General features: G+C 36.8%; 1 protein-coding gene across 1 annotated transcript in view; it reads right to left on the bottom strand.

Moving 5' to 3' along the window:
- Positions 1–5729: 5729 nt before the first annotated feature.
- Positions 5730–19662, bottom strand: part of SPINK5 (serine peptidase inhibitor Kazal type 5) — an 80220-nt gene continuing 66287 nt past the window's right edge. Inside the window, 3 exon segments of the mRNA XM_059919546.1 lie at positions 5730–5939; positions 11358–11448; positions 13956–14086. Coding sequence (XP_059775529.1) covers positions 5931–5939; positions 11358–11448; positions 13956–14086 — 231 coding nt within the window. The 3' untranslated portion in view covers positions 5730–5930.

Genomic DNA, 19662 nt, shown 5'->3' with positions numbered 1-19662 from the left:
TGATTTCTTTCCTTCTGCTAACTTTGGGTTTTGTTTGTTCTTCTTTCTCTAATTCCTTTAGGTGTGAAGTTAGATTGTTTACTTGAGATTTTTCTTGTTTCTTTAGGTAGGCTTGTATAGCTATAAACTTCCCTCTTAAAACTGCTTTTGCTGCATCCCATAGGTTTTGGATCATCGTGTTTTCATTGTCATTTGTCTCTAGGTATTTTTTGATTTCCTCTTTGATGTCTTCAGTGATCTCTTGGTTATTTAGTAACGTATTGTTTAGCCTCCATGTGTTTGTGTTTTTTACATTTTTTTCCCTGTAATTAATTTCTAATCTCATAGCGTTGTGGTCAGAAAAGATGCTTGATATGATTTCAATTTTCTTAAATTTACTGAGGCTTGATTTGTGACCCAAGATGTGATGTATCCTGGAGAATGTTCCGTGCGCAGTTGAGAAGAAAGTGTAATCTGATGTTTTTGGATGGAATGTCCTATAAATATCAATTAAATATATCTGGTCTATTGTGTCATTTAAAGCTTCTGTTTTCTTATTTATTTTCATTTTGGATGATCTGTCCGCTGGTGTAAGTGAGGTGTTAAAGTCCCCCAGTATTATTGTGTTACTGTCGATTTCCTCTTTCATAGCTGTTAGCAGTTGCCTTATGTATTGAGGTGCTCCTATGTTGGGTGCATATATATTTATAATTGTTATATCTTCTTCTTGGATTGATCCCTTGATCATTATGTAGTGTCCTTCCTTGTCTCTTGTAACATTCTTTATTTTAAAGTCTATTTTATCTGATATGAGTATAGCTACTCCAGCTTTCTTTTGATTTCCATTTGCATGGAATATCTTTTTCCATCCCCTCACTTTCAGTCTATATGTGTCTCTAGGTCTGAAGTGGGTCTCTTGTAGACAGCATATATATGGGTCTTGTTTTTGTATCCATTCAGCAAGCCTGTGTCTTTTGGTTGGAGCATTTAATCCATTCACGTTTAAGGTGGTTATTGATATGTATGTTCCTATGACCATTTTCTTAATTGCTTTGGGTTTGTTTTTGTAGGTCCTTTTCTTCTCTTGTGTTTCCCACTTAGAGAAGTTCCTTTAGCATTTGTTGTAGAGCTGGTTTGGTGGTGCTGAATTCTCTTAGCTTTTGCTTGTCTGTAAAGCTTTTGATTTCTCCATCAAATCTAAATGAGATCCTTGCTGTGTAGAGTAATATTGGTTGTAGTTTCTTCCCTTTCATCACTTTAAGTATATCATGCCACTCCCTTCTGGCTTGTAGAGTTTCTGCTGAGAAATCAGCTGTTAACCTTATGGGAGTTCCCTTGTATGTTATTTGTCGTTTTTCCCTTGCTGCTTTCAATAATTTTTCTTTGTCTTTAATATTTGCCAATTTGATTACTGTGTGTCTCGGCGTGTTTCTCTTGGATTTATCCTGTATGGGACTCGCTGTGCTTCCTGGACTTGGGTGGCTATTTCCTTTCCCACGTTAGGGAAATTTTCGACTATAATCTCTTCAAATATTTTCTCTGGGCCTTTCTCTCTCTCTTCTCCTTCTGGGACCCCTATAATGCGAATGTTGTTGCATTTAATGTTGTCCCAGAGGTCTCTTAGGCTGTCTTCATTTCCTTTCATTCTTTTTTCTTTAGTCTGTTCCGCAGCAGTGAATTCCACCATTCTGTCTTTCAGGTCACTTATCCGTTCTTCTGCCTCAGTTATTCTGCTATTGATTCCTTCTAGTGTAGTTTTCATTTCAGTTATTGTATTGTTCATCTCTGTTTGTTTGTTCTTTAATTCTTCTAGGTCTTTGTTAAACATTTCTTGCATCTTCTCGATCTTTGCCTCCATTCTTATTCCGAGGTCCTGGATTATCTTCACTATCATTATTCTGAGTTCTTTTTCTGGAAGGTTGCTATCTACACTTCATTTAGTTGTTTTTCTGGGGTTTTATCTTGTTCCTTCATCTGGTATATAGCCCTCTGCCTTTTCATCTTGTCTATCTTTCTGTGAATGTGGTTTTTGTTCCACAGGCTGCAGGATTATAGTTTTTCTTGCTTCTGCTGTCTGCCCTCTGGTGGTTGAGGCTATCTAAGATGCTTGATGGGAGGCTCTGGTGGTGGGTAGAGCTGGCTGTTGCTGTGGTGGTCAGAGCTCAGTAAAACTTTAATCCACTTGACTGTTGATGGGTGGGGCTGGGTTCCCTCCCTGTTGGTTGTTTTGCCTGAGGCAACCCAACACTGGAGCCTACCTGGGCTGTTTAGTGGGGCTAATGACAGACTCTGGGAGGGCTCACGCCAAGGAGCACTTCCCAGAACTTCTGCTGCCAGTGTCCTTGTCCCCACGGTGAAACAGAGCCACCCCCTGCCTGTGCAGGAGACCCTCCAATACTAGCAGGTAGGTCTGGTTCAGTCTCCCCTGGGGTCACTGCTCCTTTCCCTGGGTCCCGATGCGCACACTATTTTGTGTGCGCCCTCCAAGAGTGGGGTCTCTGTTTCCCCCTGTCCTGTCAAAGTCCTGAAATCAATTTCCACTAGGCTTCAAAGTTGATTCTCTATGAATTCCTCCTCCCGTTGCTGGACCCCCATGTTGGGAAGCCTGATGTGGGGCTCAGAACCTTCACTCCAGTGGGTGGACTTCTGTGGTATACGTGTTTGCCAGTCTGTGAGTCACCCACCCACCAGTTATGGGATTTGATTTTACTCTGATTGTGCCCCTCCTACCATCTCATTGTGGCTTCTCCTTTGTCTTTGGATGTGGGGTATCTTTTTTTGGTGAGTTCCAGTGTCTTCCTGTCGATGAATTTCCAGCAGCTAGCTGTGATTCTGGTGTTCTCACAAGAGGGGGTGAGAGCACGTCCTTCTACTCTGCCATCTTGGTTCCTCTCCCTTTGCCCATTTTTTGATTGAGTTTTTTTGATATTGAGTTGTATGAGGTGTTTGTATGTTTTGGAAGTTAATCCCTTCTCGGTTGCATCATTTGCAAATATTTTCTCCCAGTCTGTAGGTTGTCTTTTTGTTTTGTCGATGATTTCCTTTGCTGTGCAAAAGCTTTTAAGTTTGATTAGGTCTCATTTGGTTTTTTAAAATTTTATTTCTTTTCCTTGGAAGCCTAATCTAAGAAAATATTTCTACGATTTATGTCAGAAAATGTTTTGCCTATGTTCTCCTCTAGGAGTTTTATGGTGTCATGTCTTTGTGAGTTTATTTTTGTGTATGGTGTGAGGGAGTGTTCTAATTTCATTGATTTACATGTAGCTAAAGAGACAGATTCTTAACCATAACTGAGTTACAGCCTATAGGTCAAACTTGGCCCACCACTTATTTTTATAAATACAGTTTTATTGGAACATAGCTATGCATATGAATTTACATAATGTAAATTCATTATATTAACACAACAGCAGCATTGAGTGGTTGTGACAGAGGTTGTGTATCCTGCAAAGTCTATCTGGCTCTTTAGTGAAAAAGTTTTCTGACCTGTAGCCTATACAGGTGCTCTCTGTACTTGCTTCTGAAGCCTTGAGAGAGAGGGGGAGACTTCAGGTGAGTTCCTTACATGAAAAAATAAGGAGTTTGACAGTGGTACTTCTGTGAAAACCCACATTCTGAAAATGGAATCTGAAGTATAGTTATAGAGAAATGCATAAGTCTGTGGTAGTGACCAGGAAGAGGTGATAGAAATAGTCTGGCCTTCTTTAGGTCCATCTCAGGATCATTTGTCACTTCCCGGTTTAGAATTTTAGGGCTGGTTTGTGAAACATCAGTAAGATGGGTCTGGTTTTCATTGACCTCCCATTCGGATGTCAAGATATAACTCAGGAAGCAACTCAAAAATCAGTTTACTTGATAGTTAATACAGCTATTTTGTTGTGACCATTTTGACACAGATGACATTTTATATTTGCCTCCAGATTGTGTCTCCAAAATAAACAACTTTCAGTTGTTTTTTTTTTTAATCCCAAGTAATGTGTTCAACACATTCACACTCTTAACCTCGATCCCTGAGCCTCAGTCCATTCCCTGCTTTATTTTCCTTGGTTCTCATTTCATCCCTGACCTCTGTACCTCCACTTCACCCTTGACTTTGACTGGGTCCCTGGAATTTTCTCCATTCTTGTGTCTCATCCTTTTCGAGACCACCCTATCCTTCACCTCACCATATCCCTGAGCCACACTTTCTCCCTGGTGCTCAGAATTATTATCAAGGGTTGCTTAAGTCTTGAGTGTGAGAGAACGTAGTCTTTTGTGCATATTACCTGATAATCATAATCAAAATAATAATGATGAAGGCAGTACAGGGGGTTTGTTGTTGTTATCTCAATAAAATATTCAAAATGACATAAAGTGACTATTTCTCAAAAATCATATGTCTTGGCCAGGAAAATGGTGTTTCTGGATTTCCTAGAAATAACCAGGAAGGAGATACAATCTCAGATGTTACAGTATCTGTAAACCCATTCTGTATGTCCTGGAATTACCAAAGACAATAGCAACATTGTTTTCTCACTTTTTTTTTTTTTTCTGAAATGGCTCTGTGTTTTCCTGCTTGAAAAATGATTTACAAGTCTTCTTTCTTTTTTCTTAATGATAACATAAAAAGAAAAAAAAAACATCATAGGGAATGATTTATCTTCACTCAGTTAAAGAGGACAAAGATCATAAAATCCTACTATAATGGGCCTAGTGGCAACTTATCTAAAAGAAAAAGGGCAGAGGAATAAATACAAAATTAACTTCCCAAATCCAAGTAGGCCTGCCATTCCCGGCACAGTTTTAGAGCTGAGAACAACTAGAAGCATGGTGGATTCCCCACAGCTTCCTCCATCTACAGTGTGTTCAGCATTAGCCTGGAATCTGCAAGTGAACAATGTAACTAGATACTGTCACAGGACACTGGTAGCAAGGTCCTGAGCATGAGAGTGTTTCAGCATTGAGGCAGGAGCTTACACGTGTTCCATCCCACCGTTATGTAGTGCTTATATTCTCTGGTGGATTTCTCATGTGTATTAGGTCTTTGTCTAGTTTAGTAGCTTCTAGCTATAATACATGTAGCTCTTGAGCACTTGACATGGGGCTGGTCCAAATTGCGATGTGCTGTAAGTATAAAATACATACCAATATCAAAGACTTAGTAAAAAAAAAAAAGAAAAAGATTATATTATTATAATGTTATATATCTTTTATATTTTGAAATGATAATAGTTTAGATATATTGGGCTAAATAAAATATATTACTAAAATTAATTTTACCCATTTCTTTTGTAGCTACTAGAAAATTTGAAATTACATATGTAACTAGTATTATATTTCTATCAGACAGAGCTGCTCAGACTTGCACACCTTGGTAACTCTTGTTGCCTTGGTCTTCCCCCAGACTATGTATGGGTCCAAGGCCCTGATAATAGGAAATTATGAATTATTGATTCATAGCTGGTTTGGCTTTATATAGCTGTTGGCTGCCTGGGAACCCCTACATCCCCACCTCTCTTCTAGACATTCCTTCCCAATCGTGGCAGCAACTTGAATTTGAAGAAAGCATTCTCCGTCCACCGATAGGCTTAGAAAAACAAAAAGGTAGAGTTCATTCAGCTTCTGCACAAACAAGTTCCTATTATCCAGGCAGTGACAAAGAAATCCCAGAAATGGCGTTCTGCGGGGTTTACTTTTATTGAACAAGCAGTTGGACAGACAGCATTGTGATCAGGAGGTTTCCACAGCACAGACTGGATGAAGATGTCTCTGTGCCCTCAGATCACAGAATCTAGGAGGAAAGAGATGGAAAAGACTGAAAGTCAGTGAGTCCATTCCCCCAACAGTTCTGTATTGTTTTCTATAGTAAATAAGATGAGCTCTGAAGAATTCTTTGTATATACAGATGGTGAAGGTAGGCGATTCAGAATTGGGATACACATTTTCCCTCATGGCTTTCACCAACTCTTTCATCATTTGACCTACAAGAGAAGATGGGTAGGTTAGATGTTAGAAACTCAAAGACATTGTAGAAATGCAGGCTATACATTTATGATGGTAATAACATAGTCAAAGAAATCCATAGATTCCTGCATTCTGCTAAGAATGCACAATTTCAAATCACTTTCACATTGTATTCAGTTGATTCAGTGAGTATTTATTGAGTATCTAGTACATACTCCCTGTTGAGGTAGATACAAAAATGAACTCTGCTCTTGATTACATGAGACCCTCATGGTAATGAAAAAAGGAAGGTGTCATTCACATCTTTTCACAAAGGAATAAATTAAGCTTCAGAGAAGTTCACTGACTTGCCAAGATGTCACATTTGGTCAGGACTTAAGTCTAATTCCTCTAATAATTAATGCTTTACTATTATAGTTTGTTTTAGGCCATGAGATTTTAATCAGCTGTCTTCCTGCCTGACTCATCCATGTAGTTGTATATTCTTGAAATCAACATTTAAAACATTAAATCAACGTTTAAATTTTTTAAAAAGGTAACTGCATCTTGTCTGCTGGTACTACCTGGAACGCTAGCAGCATTATTATTCCAAACTCAAATCTCCATTTTAGTTCTCACATTAACCCCATCAGGCTTCCTTTGATTTGAGTTGGCAAGCTATGGTCTTGTTGAATCCTTGAAAATCTTTGTCATGGAATTGAGAATAGTCATTTATTCATCTCAGAAAATAGTACTGGTATTTTTCTTAACATAGGCATTTCCTTCCAGTGTAGCTAATCTTTATTTAATTGAGATAATGCCTTTTCTAGAGCCGTTGGTTTTCAGAATCTCCTGACAACTAAAGGATGGTGGCAGAGCACAAGAAATGAAGTCAGGGCTACAGTGGACCCCGAACAAATACTGATTAACTTTGGTAAATTGCAGGATTTCTCCCAGGCTGATTTTCTGTAAAGTGGGAAAGATAATGACCCCTGCCCTAAATACAGATTTACTGTGAGGATGCAGAAGGAAAGAGCAGATAAAACTCTAAAGAGTTACATAAATCTTAGTAGTTACTGTATAATGAAAAGTACCTCTCAGAATAGTAAGTAAAAGTAGGATTTTCAGTCTATTTTTCCAGGAAAGTTGTGACTGGAAGTTGTGCCAGGCCTTTTATTCATTCTTGGGATTCCAGACTCTCTTAGGGAATCTTCTACAGAGGAACAAGGTTTAGGCAATAGTTTCCAGCCTCCAGGATTTACACCCATAATGGTTATCAGAGCAGTGCTCGGCCATGACCCACCCATATCACCTTGGGGTATCCAATATCACATAATTGAATCATACAGCAGGAACTGAACTCATGCCCAGGACACCTCTTGCTCTAATGATTTGTTCCATCAGATAAAACCATAAATAATTCCTGTCATTAATAATGCCTGTTATATAACTCTAGCGGGAAAAAAAACACCCCAAAATGAAAGGAAGGAACTTGCAAAACCTTTTGTTCTTAGCTCTGGCAAGATGCTTCATTATTTGAATAAATACATCTTATTAGTATTATTCTATGGCAAATTCCTCATAAAGTAGTTTTCATCATGTTGTCTACATGAGATTACAGCAAGGCATGGTCTAAGGTGTGGTCTATAAGACTTGCATAAAGATTATTTTTACCTCCCTGTTTGAGATGTATGTGACCAGGTGTGTTTGTAAGATGGGGAGACACTATATTCTGGCAATAAAATGAGAAGCAAACCACTAACAGTTTATATCTAATAAGATAAGAAGATAGCCAACACAACATAGGGACTAGAGCAAAAGTTTAAAACCTCTCTTTATATATGTGTAATGCCCAGAGTAGATAAATGACTTTTTTAACCCACATGAGAAAACAGTGAAGGTCTCCTGACTTCATTCCAGTACCCTGCCTCCTACCCTGTGTTCCAGCTGCCAGTGTGAAACCAGAAACACCTAGCTTATAGCTCTTGTTTTTCCACTTTCCCATATCAAGGCTTGCTGAGTTCTTTTGAATATGGTCTCATCTAGTATTGCTTAAAATCCTCAAGTCTGGCGGAATTGTTTTTAATTCCATTATTGCCAAAGCTTTCTGTGGCAGTGCAATAGAGTAAAAACAGTTGTGAATAATAACTAGCTATTAAATCTTAACTTATTAAAATATTGTTTGTTTTATTAAAGATAAGTATATTTTAATACCAAATATAAATTTATTAAAATTATTTAAAAGAAATAAGCATTGTGCCAGGGTCTGTTTCTCTACATTCATACTTTAGACTCCTAGGCCTGATAATAATAATAAATGCCATTGCTTTTTAAACACTGGGCCAAATGCTTAGAAGTATTTATTAAATATTTTCAATAACTCAGTGAGAGCTTTGGTTTACATATTTATGTGATTTGCCAAAGGTCTCGCATATGAAAAGCATCAAAAACTCTGAACCCATATTTATCTGGTAACAAAAAATTTTCTCTTATTTGAAAATTCCTAGTTTTTTCCCCAGGTCACATATCATCTTGCCTGAGGAAGAGACTCCTCAAATGCCATCACCAGGGAGAATGTTAAACTCAATACAGTAGTCCTCCTTACCCTCGGGATATATGTTCCAAGATCCCCAGTGGATGCCTGAAACCATAGATAGCACCAAACCCCATATATACTATGTTTTTTTTCCTATACATACATACCTCTGATAAAGTTTAATTTATAAATTAGGCACAGTAAGAGATTAACAATAATAATAAAATAGAACAATTATAAAGTTATGTGAATGCAGTCCTTCTCTCTCTCTCTCTGTCTCTCTCTCAAAATACCTTATTGCACTGTACTCACCCCTTCTTCTTGTGGTGATATGAGATAATACAATGCCTGTGTGATGAGATTGAGGTGAATGATATAGGTATTGTGACATAGCATTAGGCTACCATTGACCTTCTGAATAGGTCAGAAGGAGGATCATCTGCTTCAGGTAATCCATCAAACTATGATGATGTGGATGGCTGGATGACAGGAGCAGATAATGTCAATGGTTGGGAATCTTTGATAGCTTAAGGGTTTTTTTGCCAAAAACTTTTGGAAGGACATTGTAATCGGAAGTTGTCGCTCTTTTTTTCTAACTCATCAAACTGTTGCTGCAAAGGTGATCATATGGGTGACTTTAATGCTGTGTTCCATCCAAGGATCGTATTCCATAATTTTATCCTTTAATATCTGTGCAATTTGAAACACTTTGGCAAATTTTGGTAATGTTCACATTGCTGGTTCTGCTTCAATTTCTTCATCTTCCTCTCCCTCTGTAGATGACTCAATAAGTTCTTCCAATTCCTCGGTCTTTAACACTTCTCAGTGGCCTTCAATATGTTCTTCCACTTCATCAAGCATGTCAGAATATCCTTTTCCATCAACTTGTCTTGCCCTGTGAATGATTTTCCTAACTTCTCCATTGATCCCCAGGAAGCCTTTAAAATCATTCATGACTTCATAAATTTTTCCAGCAGGCATTTACAGTTTCTAGTTCTAATTTATCCATTGCAGCTTTGAGGAATGTTATTGTGTCAGCAATAGTGAATGATTTCCAGCAGTGCATTTTGTTCAGATTAGGATCTGCATCAATTGCTGCTCAAATGTAATCAAATACCAGGCAGGTGTATGTGACCTTGACAAATTGAATGATGCCCTGGTCAAGGGGCTGAAGTCATGAGGTTATATATAGAAGCAAAAATACAACCTTGAAATTTTCATTTTCATAGCAAATAGATTCAGGATGGCCAGGTGCATTGTCTATCATTAGTAGGACTTTAAATTCCAAGCCTTCCTCTTCCAAGTATTTTTTCACTTCCGGGATGAAGCATTAGTGGTATCATTCCATAAACAAGATGGCTATCACCCATGCTTTCTGATTATGGTATCAGAACACAGGCAGATAATTTTTGTTTTTGAGAGCAAGTGGGTTCTTCACTCTGTACACTATGCCTGGCTTAATCATATGCCCTGTGGTATGTACCAGAGTTAATCTGTCTTTCCATGTTTTATGCCTTGGTGCCTCCTTTGCACTTTTACGAATGCAGGTTCTATTGGGTATCTTCTTTCAGAGGAGCCTCATTGTAATTGAAGACTTGTTTTGTATGACATCCTGTCTCTTTAATCAACCTTTTCAACTCTGTCAGAAATGTGGCAGCAGCTTCTTCACTGGCAGACGCAGCCACTCCAGTAATTTTTATATTTTTCAGTCCAAATCTATTCCTGAATCTGTGTAACCATACTTTACTTGCAGTAAATGGCTTGGTGTCACTAATTTCAGGGGATCCCTTGCTGAAGTCTTGGTAGAGGCTTGATGCTTTCTGGCCCAGCACCTTGCTGCCAGTCAGAACACATTTTCTATTCATGTCTTCCACCCACCAATCTAATGCCTTTTCCATCTTAACTAAGCACTTATCACACAACGTAGCTGTAACTTTTGCAGTTTGAGGTGGAGCAGCAAAACTAACATAAATTTCTTTTTCCTTCTTCACAATTTTGTGGATAGAAGATTCATTCTTACCAAAGATCTGAGCGCCTCAGCACACAATGGTTTTTTTTTCCCCTTATTAAGGTGAGAACTTTCACTTTGCACATAGAAGAAGAACTTTTTGGCTTTTCTTTGGCATATACGAATTGTCAGTGTCACTACTCTTGCACTCTGGGGGCATTATTCATTCAAATAAGGGTTATTTGAACAAAAGACTGTGATGTCATGACAGTTGATCTGATAACCTAGATGGCTAGTAAGTGACTAAGAGGTGGGATATGCTGGAAAAAGGGAAGATTTACCTCCTGGGTGAGATGGAGCAGGACGGTGCAGGATTTCATCATGCTACTCAGAACAGCACACAATTTAAAACTTGTGAATTGTTTATTTTTGGAATTTTCCATTTAGTATTATTTTTGGACCTTGGGTAACTAGAACCATGGAAAGCAAAGCCTCAGATAAGGTGAAATTACTGTAATGTGTGTCATAACATCCTTGTAGGGATTTAAATGAAAAAGGCAACTTTTCATGTTGGGAAACAGTTTAATGCAAAGTATTGATACGAGGATATAAGGTTTAAGTCCACTTCTGTCAGTATCTGACCACGCTTGGTCTCTGTCTCATCTTTGTATTGCAGATCACAGAAAATAAAACCAACTCTGCAGAAGTGTTACATTATGCACATTGCTCATAAACAGTCTGTCAATGATCCCAGTAAACTGTAAACATTTAAAAATATTAACTACTATATTTTTATTCCCACATATTTCAGTAATTACTTAATTATCTTCACAATGAAGATGTGACCAATTCTGGGGTTATCTGACCTAGTATCATTTCCTTGGCCAGAGAAATGTCGATCACTCAGTTCAAGAGAACAGAAGCAGAACCACCTGGTTCTAACACTGTAATCACGAAGGCCGGTGTACTTACAGATGCTGGCACTCTGAGAGCTGTTGTTTCTGGGTTGCTCTTCTCCTCACACCTTCCTTCACTGCGTATGCGTGTATTAGTTTGGCGTATTCTAAAACAGAAGAGGAAGTTTCAAAGATGGGAAAACTCAAAGTTATAATGAAAAAAAAAAAAAGACAAAACACAACCAGGGATCAATGTGAGTGACATTTGGGCATCAAACCAGAACTGAAATTAGGGGTAGGGGCCGGGATCTGCATTCAACTATTTTCCAGTAGGCATCATTCAGGTTTATTCTCTCTCTTCTGATTTAGCCCCAGATTTGTGCTCCAGGCCTGGATCTATTTCATCACATTTCATTCTCCTGTACACTATACAGTCATGGAATTGTTGAATGTCGGAAATAAACTTGGAGATCATCTAGAGCAAAAGCCATTATTTTATAGATGGGAAAACTGGATCCCAGAGAGAAGTTTGACTTTATTGGATACCTATAATGTGACTTGGGGATTATAAAATAGAATATATTTTGTAAAATGTATTTTATATAAATATATATAAATTCTATATGTATGTTATAAAATATAACAATATATGATCATAGAGTGTGAATTTTATATCAGTAGTTGGAAAGAATCTTAAAAGATGAATTTTAATGCCTTTCTCATAAGAAATATTATATAGCAAACATCTACCTGTTTGCTTTGGTGATAGGAAACTCACCGTCTATCAGGACAGTTCATTTTGTCTTTGAACATTGTGCAAGTTGAAATTGCTTCCCTATAACTTCCTCTAAGACCATGGAAACCAATAATGTTCCATCTTGCCTGGGATAGCCTGAACCTTCTCTTCCTAATGTATACTCCCAGTTCTTTAGCTAAACAATCCATCTTGAGGTATCCTTTATCAATATTTTTATTATGGGCATTTCTGTCATTTCTGAAGCTCCCTTGAGTAAACTTACTGTGGGTTTATACAGTTAATGGAATGCTTGTAGAGCACTGGATGGATAATTTAGGGCCTGACATTTACAAAAAAGAGAAGTTGAAGGATTTCTGGGGTGAAAATAAGACATATATAGCAACAGATTCATGAATGGTTGTACTCATTCCTTAAACATTTAAGACATTTAAGAATTAAGATTCCTTAATTATTAAAACTCTGTAAGATCCATGGATAGACCTCAAGAGATTTATGTGCCCACAGATATTATGCATACAAATTTTTAATGTTTCATCATTTTCTTTTCCTTTGTGGAAAGAGGTAACTTTCTCTATATTATCAAAGGAATCTTTGATCCCCAAATGTTTAAGGAACTCTGAGAGGTGTTGTACACACTAAGGAGGTAGATTTAACCTCCTGGATTTGGCCTTGGATATAACAGTAGTGTAGTGGAGAGAAAAGAAAACTGTGTTTAGACCCAAATCAACAAGATTAAAATCCAGTCTGATCTACTTCCTAGCTTTGTCATTTTAAACAAATTACCTGGACTCTCTGAGCCTCAGATTAACCTTCTGTGCAATGAAGATGATACCACTCTTGTAGTGAGCAGTGAGGATTCATTGAAACTGTGAATATGAAAGTGACTTACTTACAGATATAACACATAAAGCACTCATATTCAGATTTTAGTCTATGTATATGAACTGCAGAATGGCTCTTGCTTTTGTGAGTTAGTTGATTTAAAAGGAAATAAATGTAAATTCAGATATTTTCCTGGGATGAAAAGCAGGATATCAGTCCCATTCTGGGCCTTGCTTATAGTGTTCTAAGAAGGAGAGAATGAACATATATGGACTGCAATGTAAGTCTGAGGTGGGGTGGGGTAGAAAAGTCAAGATTTGCCACCATGCCCTTATTTAAAGCTGGTCAAATGAAGGCTGGGAACAGGTGAAGAATGTGAATGGAGGTGAGAGTAAACAGCATTCGAGCAGAAAAGCAACAAATCTACAACCAATAATTAAAGTATTAAAACAAATTCCTTGTATTTAACTAAAATAAAAATCGCAATTCTTCTCAATAATCCTGTGAAGTCAGCTGGCCCAGAGAACTATGTCAAGTTTTCCAGGGAAGAAAGTGAATCTCAGAATGATGAGATAATATGCCCACAGACAGATTATAATAAATTGAGAATAGGTCTGCCGTTTGCTCCAGTGTGCTTTCTTCTGCATGATAGCACTTCCTGCTCCAAGAAGACTTGGAGAGGATGGGAAATCTGCGACTATCAGGTAGTCATAATAAGGCCATTAGAGATTAGAGGCTGGGCTGACTCTGTATCGCAATGATTTTCAACTTTTTTCTCTTTACACGAAGGGTAGATGATGTTCACGCCCCCATGAGTGCACATGGGCTTAGATTTTCTCTAATTATTGTAACCCCACCACTTTTTCCTTTCTCTTCCACTCAGTAAACTATATGAAGTTTTATTAAAGGGATAACCTTAAATCCTCTGTATTTTATGCATGAATAAGATCATTCACAACATTTGAATTTTAGCTGCTGTGATTAGTAAATTGGTTGCAACACACCTCACATTCATATCAGTACACTGCTGTGGGTCAACACTGTCATCAAGAGCCTCTACACTGGAAGGTGGGCTCATTGGACTTGTGTACTTACAGATTTTCGTGACAGAGCCTGCAAGGATTGTTGTATGTCTGGCCATCATCACCACAGACAGGCTGTAAATTCTTTGGACAAAGGTAACCCATCCTGGGTAATACTCGGTACGGTCTGCACATCTCAGAGTTCTGAACAAGCAAAACATAAAGCACATTTGCTCAATGGCACTCAAAAGATATGAACTTGGGGAAAACCTCTTGATTTCCTCAATCATGTATGAATAAATGGTTAGTAAAGGAACTGTAACATAGGTTATACAAACCCACATATTCGTTTCACACCATTGTTAGGTAGATTTAACCTCCTGGATTTGGCTTCTTTTTACTAGGGAAGATTAGTAGTTAAACCAAGATACAAGGAAAAACAAAGCAATAAGAAAGCAGAAATCCTACATGATACTGGGCACAGATAAACTGAGGTATGCCCATAGGAAAAAAACTACCATGCAAGAAATAATATTCCTTTTTGTTTTCTTAAATGAAGACACTGGTTATATACAATCTAGAAAGGAGAGACTCAGAGGTAAATGCTAGGTAACCACATGGGTTTTTGAGTCCCAGCTCTGCCACTAACTAGAGGAGTGATTTATCTGACTTCTCTGAGCCTTAGTTTCTCATCTGAAAAACATGAAGAATAATAGCTCTTGCCTCATATTGTTGTTTTAGGGAATCAAATCAGATAATGCATTTATATGCATACATAATACGGTGTTTGGCACACACTAAGTGCTCAGTATATGTTAGTCGTCAGTATGTTTCCCAAGGTAAAAAATACATAGATTTTTCATGTAGAAGAAGGAACATTATTTGTTCTTGGCAGTCTTTTGGAAGTGTGAGTTTAATAATGATGATGATGATAATAATAACAACAACAACTTTATTAATCTTAAAGTAGGACCAAAGGGAAAAAAACACAGAGAAATTTTAAAAATAGGATTATGAAAGACTTAAATTCAGTGGTGTCAATAATTACATTAATATTAATAGGACCAAGTACTTCAGTTAAAGAACAGAGATTATCAGACTGGAGAAACAAAATGACTCAACTTATAATATTTACAAGAAGTATACTTTAACTATATCTTTTTTTTTTATAATAACTTTTTTTTAACATCTTTAGTGGAGTATAATTGCTTTACAATGGTGTGTTAGTTTCTGTTGTATAACAAAGTGAATCAGCTATACATATACATACATCCCCATTTCTCCTCCCTCTGCGTCTCCCTCCCACCCTCCCTAGCCCACCCCTCTAGGTGGTCAGAAAGCACCGAGCTGATCTCCCTGTGCTATGTGGCTGCTTCCCACTAGCTATCTATTTTACATTTGGTAGTGTGTATATGCCCATGTCACTCTCTCACTTCACCCCAGCTTACTCTTCCCCCTTCCCGTGTCCTCAAGTCCATTCTCTACATCTGCGTCTTTATTCCTGTTCTGCCCCTAGGTTCTTCAGACCTTTTTTTTTTAAGATTCCATACATATATATATGTTAGCATACGATAATTGTTTTTCTCTTTCTGACTTACTTCACTCTGTATGACAGTCTCTAGGTCCATCCACCTCACTACAAATAACTCAATTTCTTTTTATGGCTGAGTAATATTCCATTGTATATATGTGCTACATCTTCTTTATCCATTCATCTGGCAATGGATGTTTAGGTTGCTTCCATGTCCTGGCTGTTGTAAATAGAGCTGCAATGAACATTGTGGTACATGACTCTTTCTGAATTATGGTTTTCTCGGGGTATATGCCCAGTAGTGGGATTGCTGGGTCGTATGATAGTTCTATTTTTAGTTTTTTAAGGAACCTCCATACTGTTCTCCATAGTGGCTGTATCAATTTACATTCCCACCAGCAGTGCAAGAGGGTTCCCTTTTCTCCACACCCTCTCCAGCATTTATTATTTGTAGATTTTTTTATGATGGCCATTCTGATCAGTGTGAGGTGATACCTCATTGTAGTTTTGATTTGCATTTCTCTAATGATTCTTTAACTATATCTTTATATTTCAACCAGTAGGTTACAAGTAAAAGGATGGAAAATATATACATGCAAACACTCGTCATATAAAAGGTGGTATATCTATATTAATATCCCACAAAGTAGAATTTAGGACAAGAAGTAATAGCAGAGATAAAGAAGAGAATTTCTAATTATAAAATAATAAATTCAGTAATTAACAATCCCAAACATTTATGTACCTAAAGTATAGTTTCAAAATATCTGAGGCAAAAATTGACTGACTGAAGGGAGAAATTGGCAAATTTGCAAACATAAATGGAAATATTAACATACTTCTTTTTATAATTGATACCACAGACAAAAAATATCAACATATAATATTTGAAAAACAAAATTATCCAGCTTGACCTAAATGATAGTTATAGACCTCTATATCTGACAGCTGCAGGCTATACATTCCTTTCAAGTGGACATGAAATTGTTGCCAAAATAGACCACATTCTGGGTCATTAAGCCAGTGTTGATAAATTTCAAAATTGAAGTCATAAAATGTAAGTTTTAGGATCACAGTGGAATAATTATAGTAATAAATGATAGCTATAAAATTCCTCAGTATTTAGAAATTAAGCAACACACTTCTAAAGAACTCATGACTCTAAAGTAATCATAATGGAATGTAGAAGTGTTTTGAACTGAATGATAATGAAAATACAAAATATCAAAACTCAGTAGCTAACGCAGTGATTTGAAGGAAAGTTTTAAGTAAATACATAAATAGAAAACCTTTTAAAATCAATAAACCTCCATTTCAAGAGACTAGCAAATAATAAGCAAATTAAGCTCAAAGGAAATAGAAGAAAACAAATAATAAAGAAATTTATGAAATAGAAAACAGAACAAAGCCAAACATTGGTTGTGTGAAAAGATTAATAAATTGATAAACTATTTACAAAATTGACAAAAATGCAAGAAACACGCATTAGCAATATTAAAAATAAAAAGTGGTACACTATATAAATATAGATATTAAAAGGATAATGTGGAAATGTTATTAATAACTGTATGCCAATAAATTTGACCACTTAGGCCGAATTAACAAATTCCTTGAAAACCACTTTCTGAGAAGAAATAGAAAATTTAATAGTAGTCTGTCTGTTGATAATTATTTCAGAGGTATAAAGAAGTATTTTCTAATTTGTTTTGTTAAATAATTCAAACATCTAAAGGGACTGTTTTAGATTGTGGTGAGTTCCATATCAATAGAGATAATTCAGGGAGAGTTTAGACAAGCACCTTCTAAGAATCACTGGTAAAGTTAGGACTGAACCAGGTATATCCTTAGTATTTTTCAGGTATCTGCTGCCCCAAGGTTGAACTACTAAAATAAAGGATTATAAAGAAGCAACAAGGACAGAATTATGCTTCTCTTTTCTTACATAGCACATCAACTCTGAACAAATTCTCCACCTCCAAAATAGACCTAGGATTCATCCACCTCTCATGACCTCCACCACTACCACCTTGGTATAAACCAGCCTCTGTGGATTACTGCTGTGGCTAACTAGCTGTCTAGATTTTGCTCTTGTCCTCCTGCAGTGTATTTTCAATTCAGCAGGCAGAGTCATTCTTTTAAAACATAAATCACATCACGTCACTGCTCTTTTCAAAACCTTCATTCAGAATAATAACTAACGCCTTTAAAATGGTCTACAAAAAAAAAAAAAAAGGTCTACAAAATCCTACATAAGATGGCCTCCTGTTACTTTAATGACTTCCTCCTTTATGACTGTCTCTGTGGTCACTCTGTGTCAGCTGTACTGGGCTCCTTGCTGTACTGTGATCCCTGCCTCAAGGCTTTGCTGTTCCTCTTCTTGGAATGTTCTCCCCTCACTTACATGTATGGAATTAATCCCTTTAGGAGGTGCAAATGTCACCTTCTCAGAGAGCTCTTTCCTGTACAAGCTACTTGAAATTGTATCCCAGCATTTACTATAGCATTTTTCTACTTTATTTCCCCCTTGCTATCACATTTTATTTATTCACATCATCTATGATCTGTGTTCTTCCAGTATAAACTCCATAAGTGTAGAGAGTTCTATCTGTTTAGTTTATGGCTGTTGTTCTCATATGCACAGTAATGTTTGGAAAATAGTAGGTGCTTAATAATTATTTGTAGAATGCATAAATGATAGCTAAATAAATGACAGTGAATAATGAATGTTGTTCTCTTCCCCAAGAGAAAGCTCAGCTCAAAACCAGGTTATTCAGGAGGAAGCATGATCGGGTCTCTGGTCTGCTGGTGATATCTTATTTCTTGATCTGGTGTTAATATCACAGATGTGATCACTTAGTAATAGCTGTACACTTATGATATATACACTTTTTCTATATGACTATTATACTTCAGTAAAATGTTTGTTTTTTTTAAAATAACACATTTTGGGAGGGATAAATTGGGAGATTGGGATTGACATATACACACTACTATATATAAAATAGATAACTAATAAGAACCTGCTATATAACACAGGGAACTCTACTCACTACTCTGTAATGGCCTATATGGGAAAAGAATCTAAAAACCAAGAGTGGATATATGTATATGTATAACTCATTCACTTTGCCACATACCTGAAACTAATACAACATTGTAAATCAACTGTACTCCAATAAAAATATGAAAAAAAACAGATTTTATTATTCACAATAGCCAAGATACACAAACACACACACACACACACACACACACAGAGACAATGGAATATTATTCAGTCATGAGAAAAGGAAATCCTTCCATTAGTGACAACTTGGATGAATCCTGAGGGCACTATGCTAAGTTAAATAAGTCAGACAAAGAAAGTCAAATACTGTATGACATCACTTATGTGTGGAATCTAAAAAAGCTGAACTCATAGAAACAGAGAATAGAAGGGTCATTAACCAGGGGATGGTACTGGAGAAAATGGGAGACATTGGTCAAAGGGTACAAGCTTTTAGTTAAAAGATAAGTTCTCGGGCTCTAATATATGGTATGGTGATTATAGCTAATAATACTGTGTTATATACTCAAAGTTGGTGAGTAGATCTTAAATATTCTCACCACAAAAAAGGAATGGTAATTATGTGAGGTGATGGAGGTGTTAGCTAACACTATAATGGTAATCATTTTACAGTCTGTAAGTCTATCAAATCAATGTGTTGTACACAAATTTACATAATGTTATATGTCAACTATAGCTCAATAAAGCTGGGGGCAAAAGAGCAGATTTTGTGAATAGCTCTTCTCCATGCTTAGGGATCCCTAGTATAGTGCCTAATTTACTAGAAATATGTAATTAGTATGTATTTCACTAGTGTAACTCATCTATTATTCTACTTGATTTGGGAAAATAATTAGATAAAATTCATGTTTGATACCTTTCTTTCTTCTTTTTTGGGTCATCAGATTAGGTGCTAAAGTCTCCCTTCTAGGACCCAATTCAAGATTGCACTTTGTGAATGAATATACTTCATGCTCTCATCTTCTTTACTTCTTTCTACTCCTGACCTTGGCAAAGCTCTAAAAAAGCAATCCCATTAGGCTCAATGTAAATATAATAAGTATAAAATTACATATTTATATTTACATAAGTATATAATAAGTATAAATAAGTTCAGCATAGCATTCCAGGCTATTGGGAAAAGGACTTGGTTTGGAGGGGGAGTGGGAGGAAGTTGGGTGAAGAGCCTTTCTGGTTTGCTGA

Source organism: Balaenoptera ricei, chromosome 3 (genome assembly GCF_028023285.1).
Source record: "Balaenoptera ricei isolate mBalRic1 chromosome 3, mBalRic1.hap2, whole genome shotgun sequence".
NCBI lineage: Eukaryota > Metazoa > Chordata > Mammalia > Artiodactyla > Balaenopteridae > Balaenoptera > Balaenoptera ricei.
This window is presented reverse-complemented; position numbering and strand designations above follow the sequence as displayed.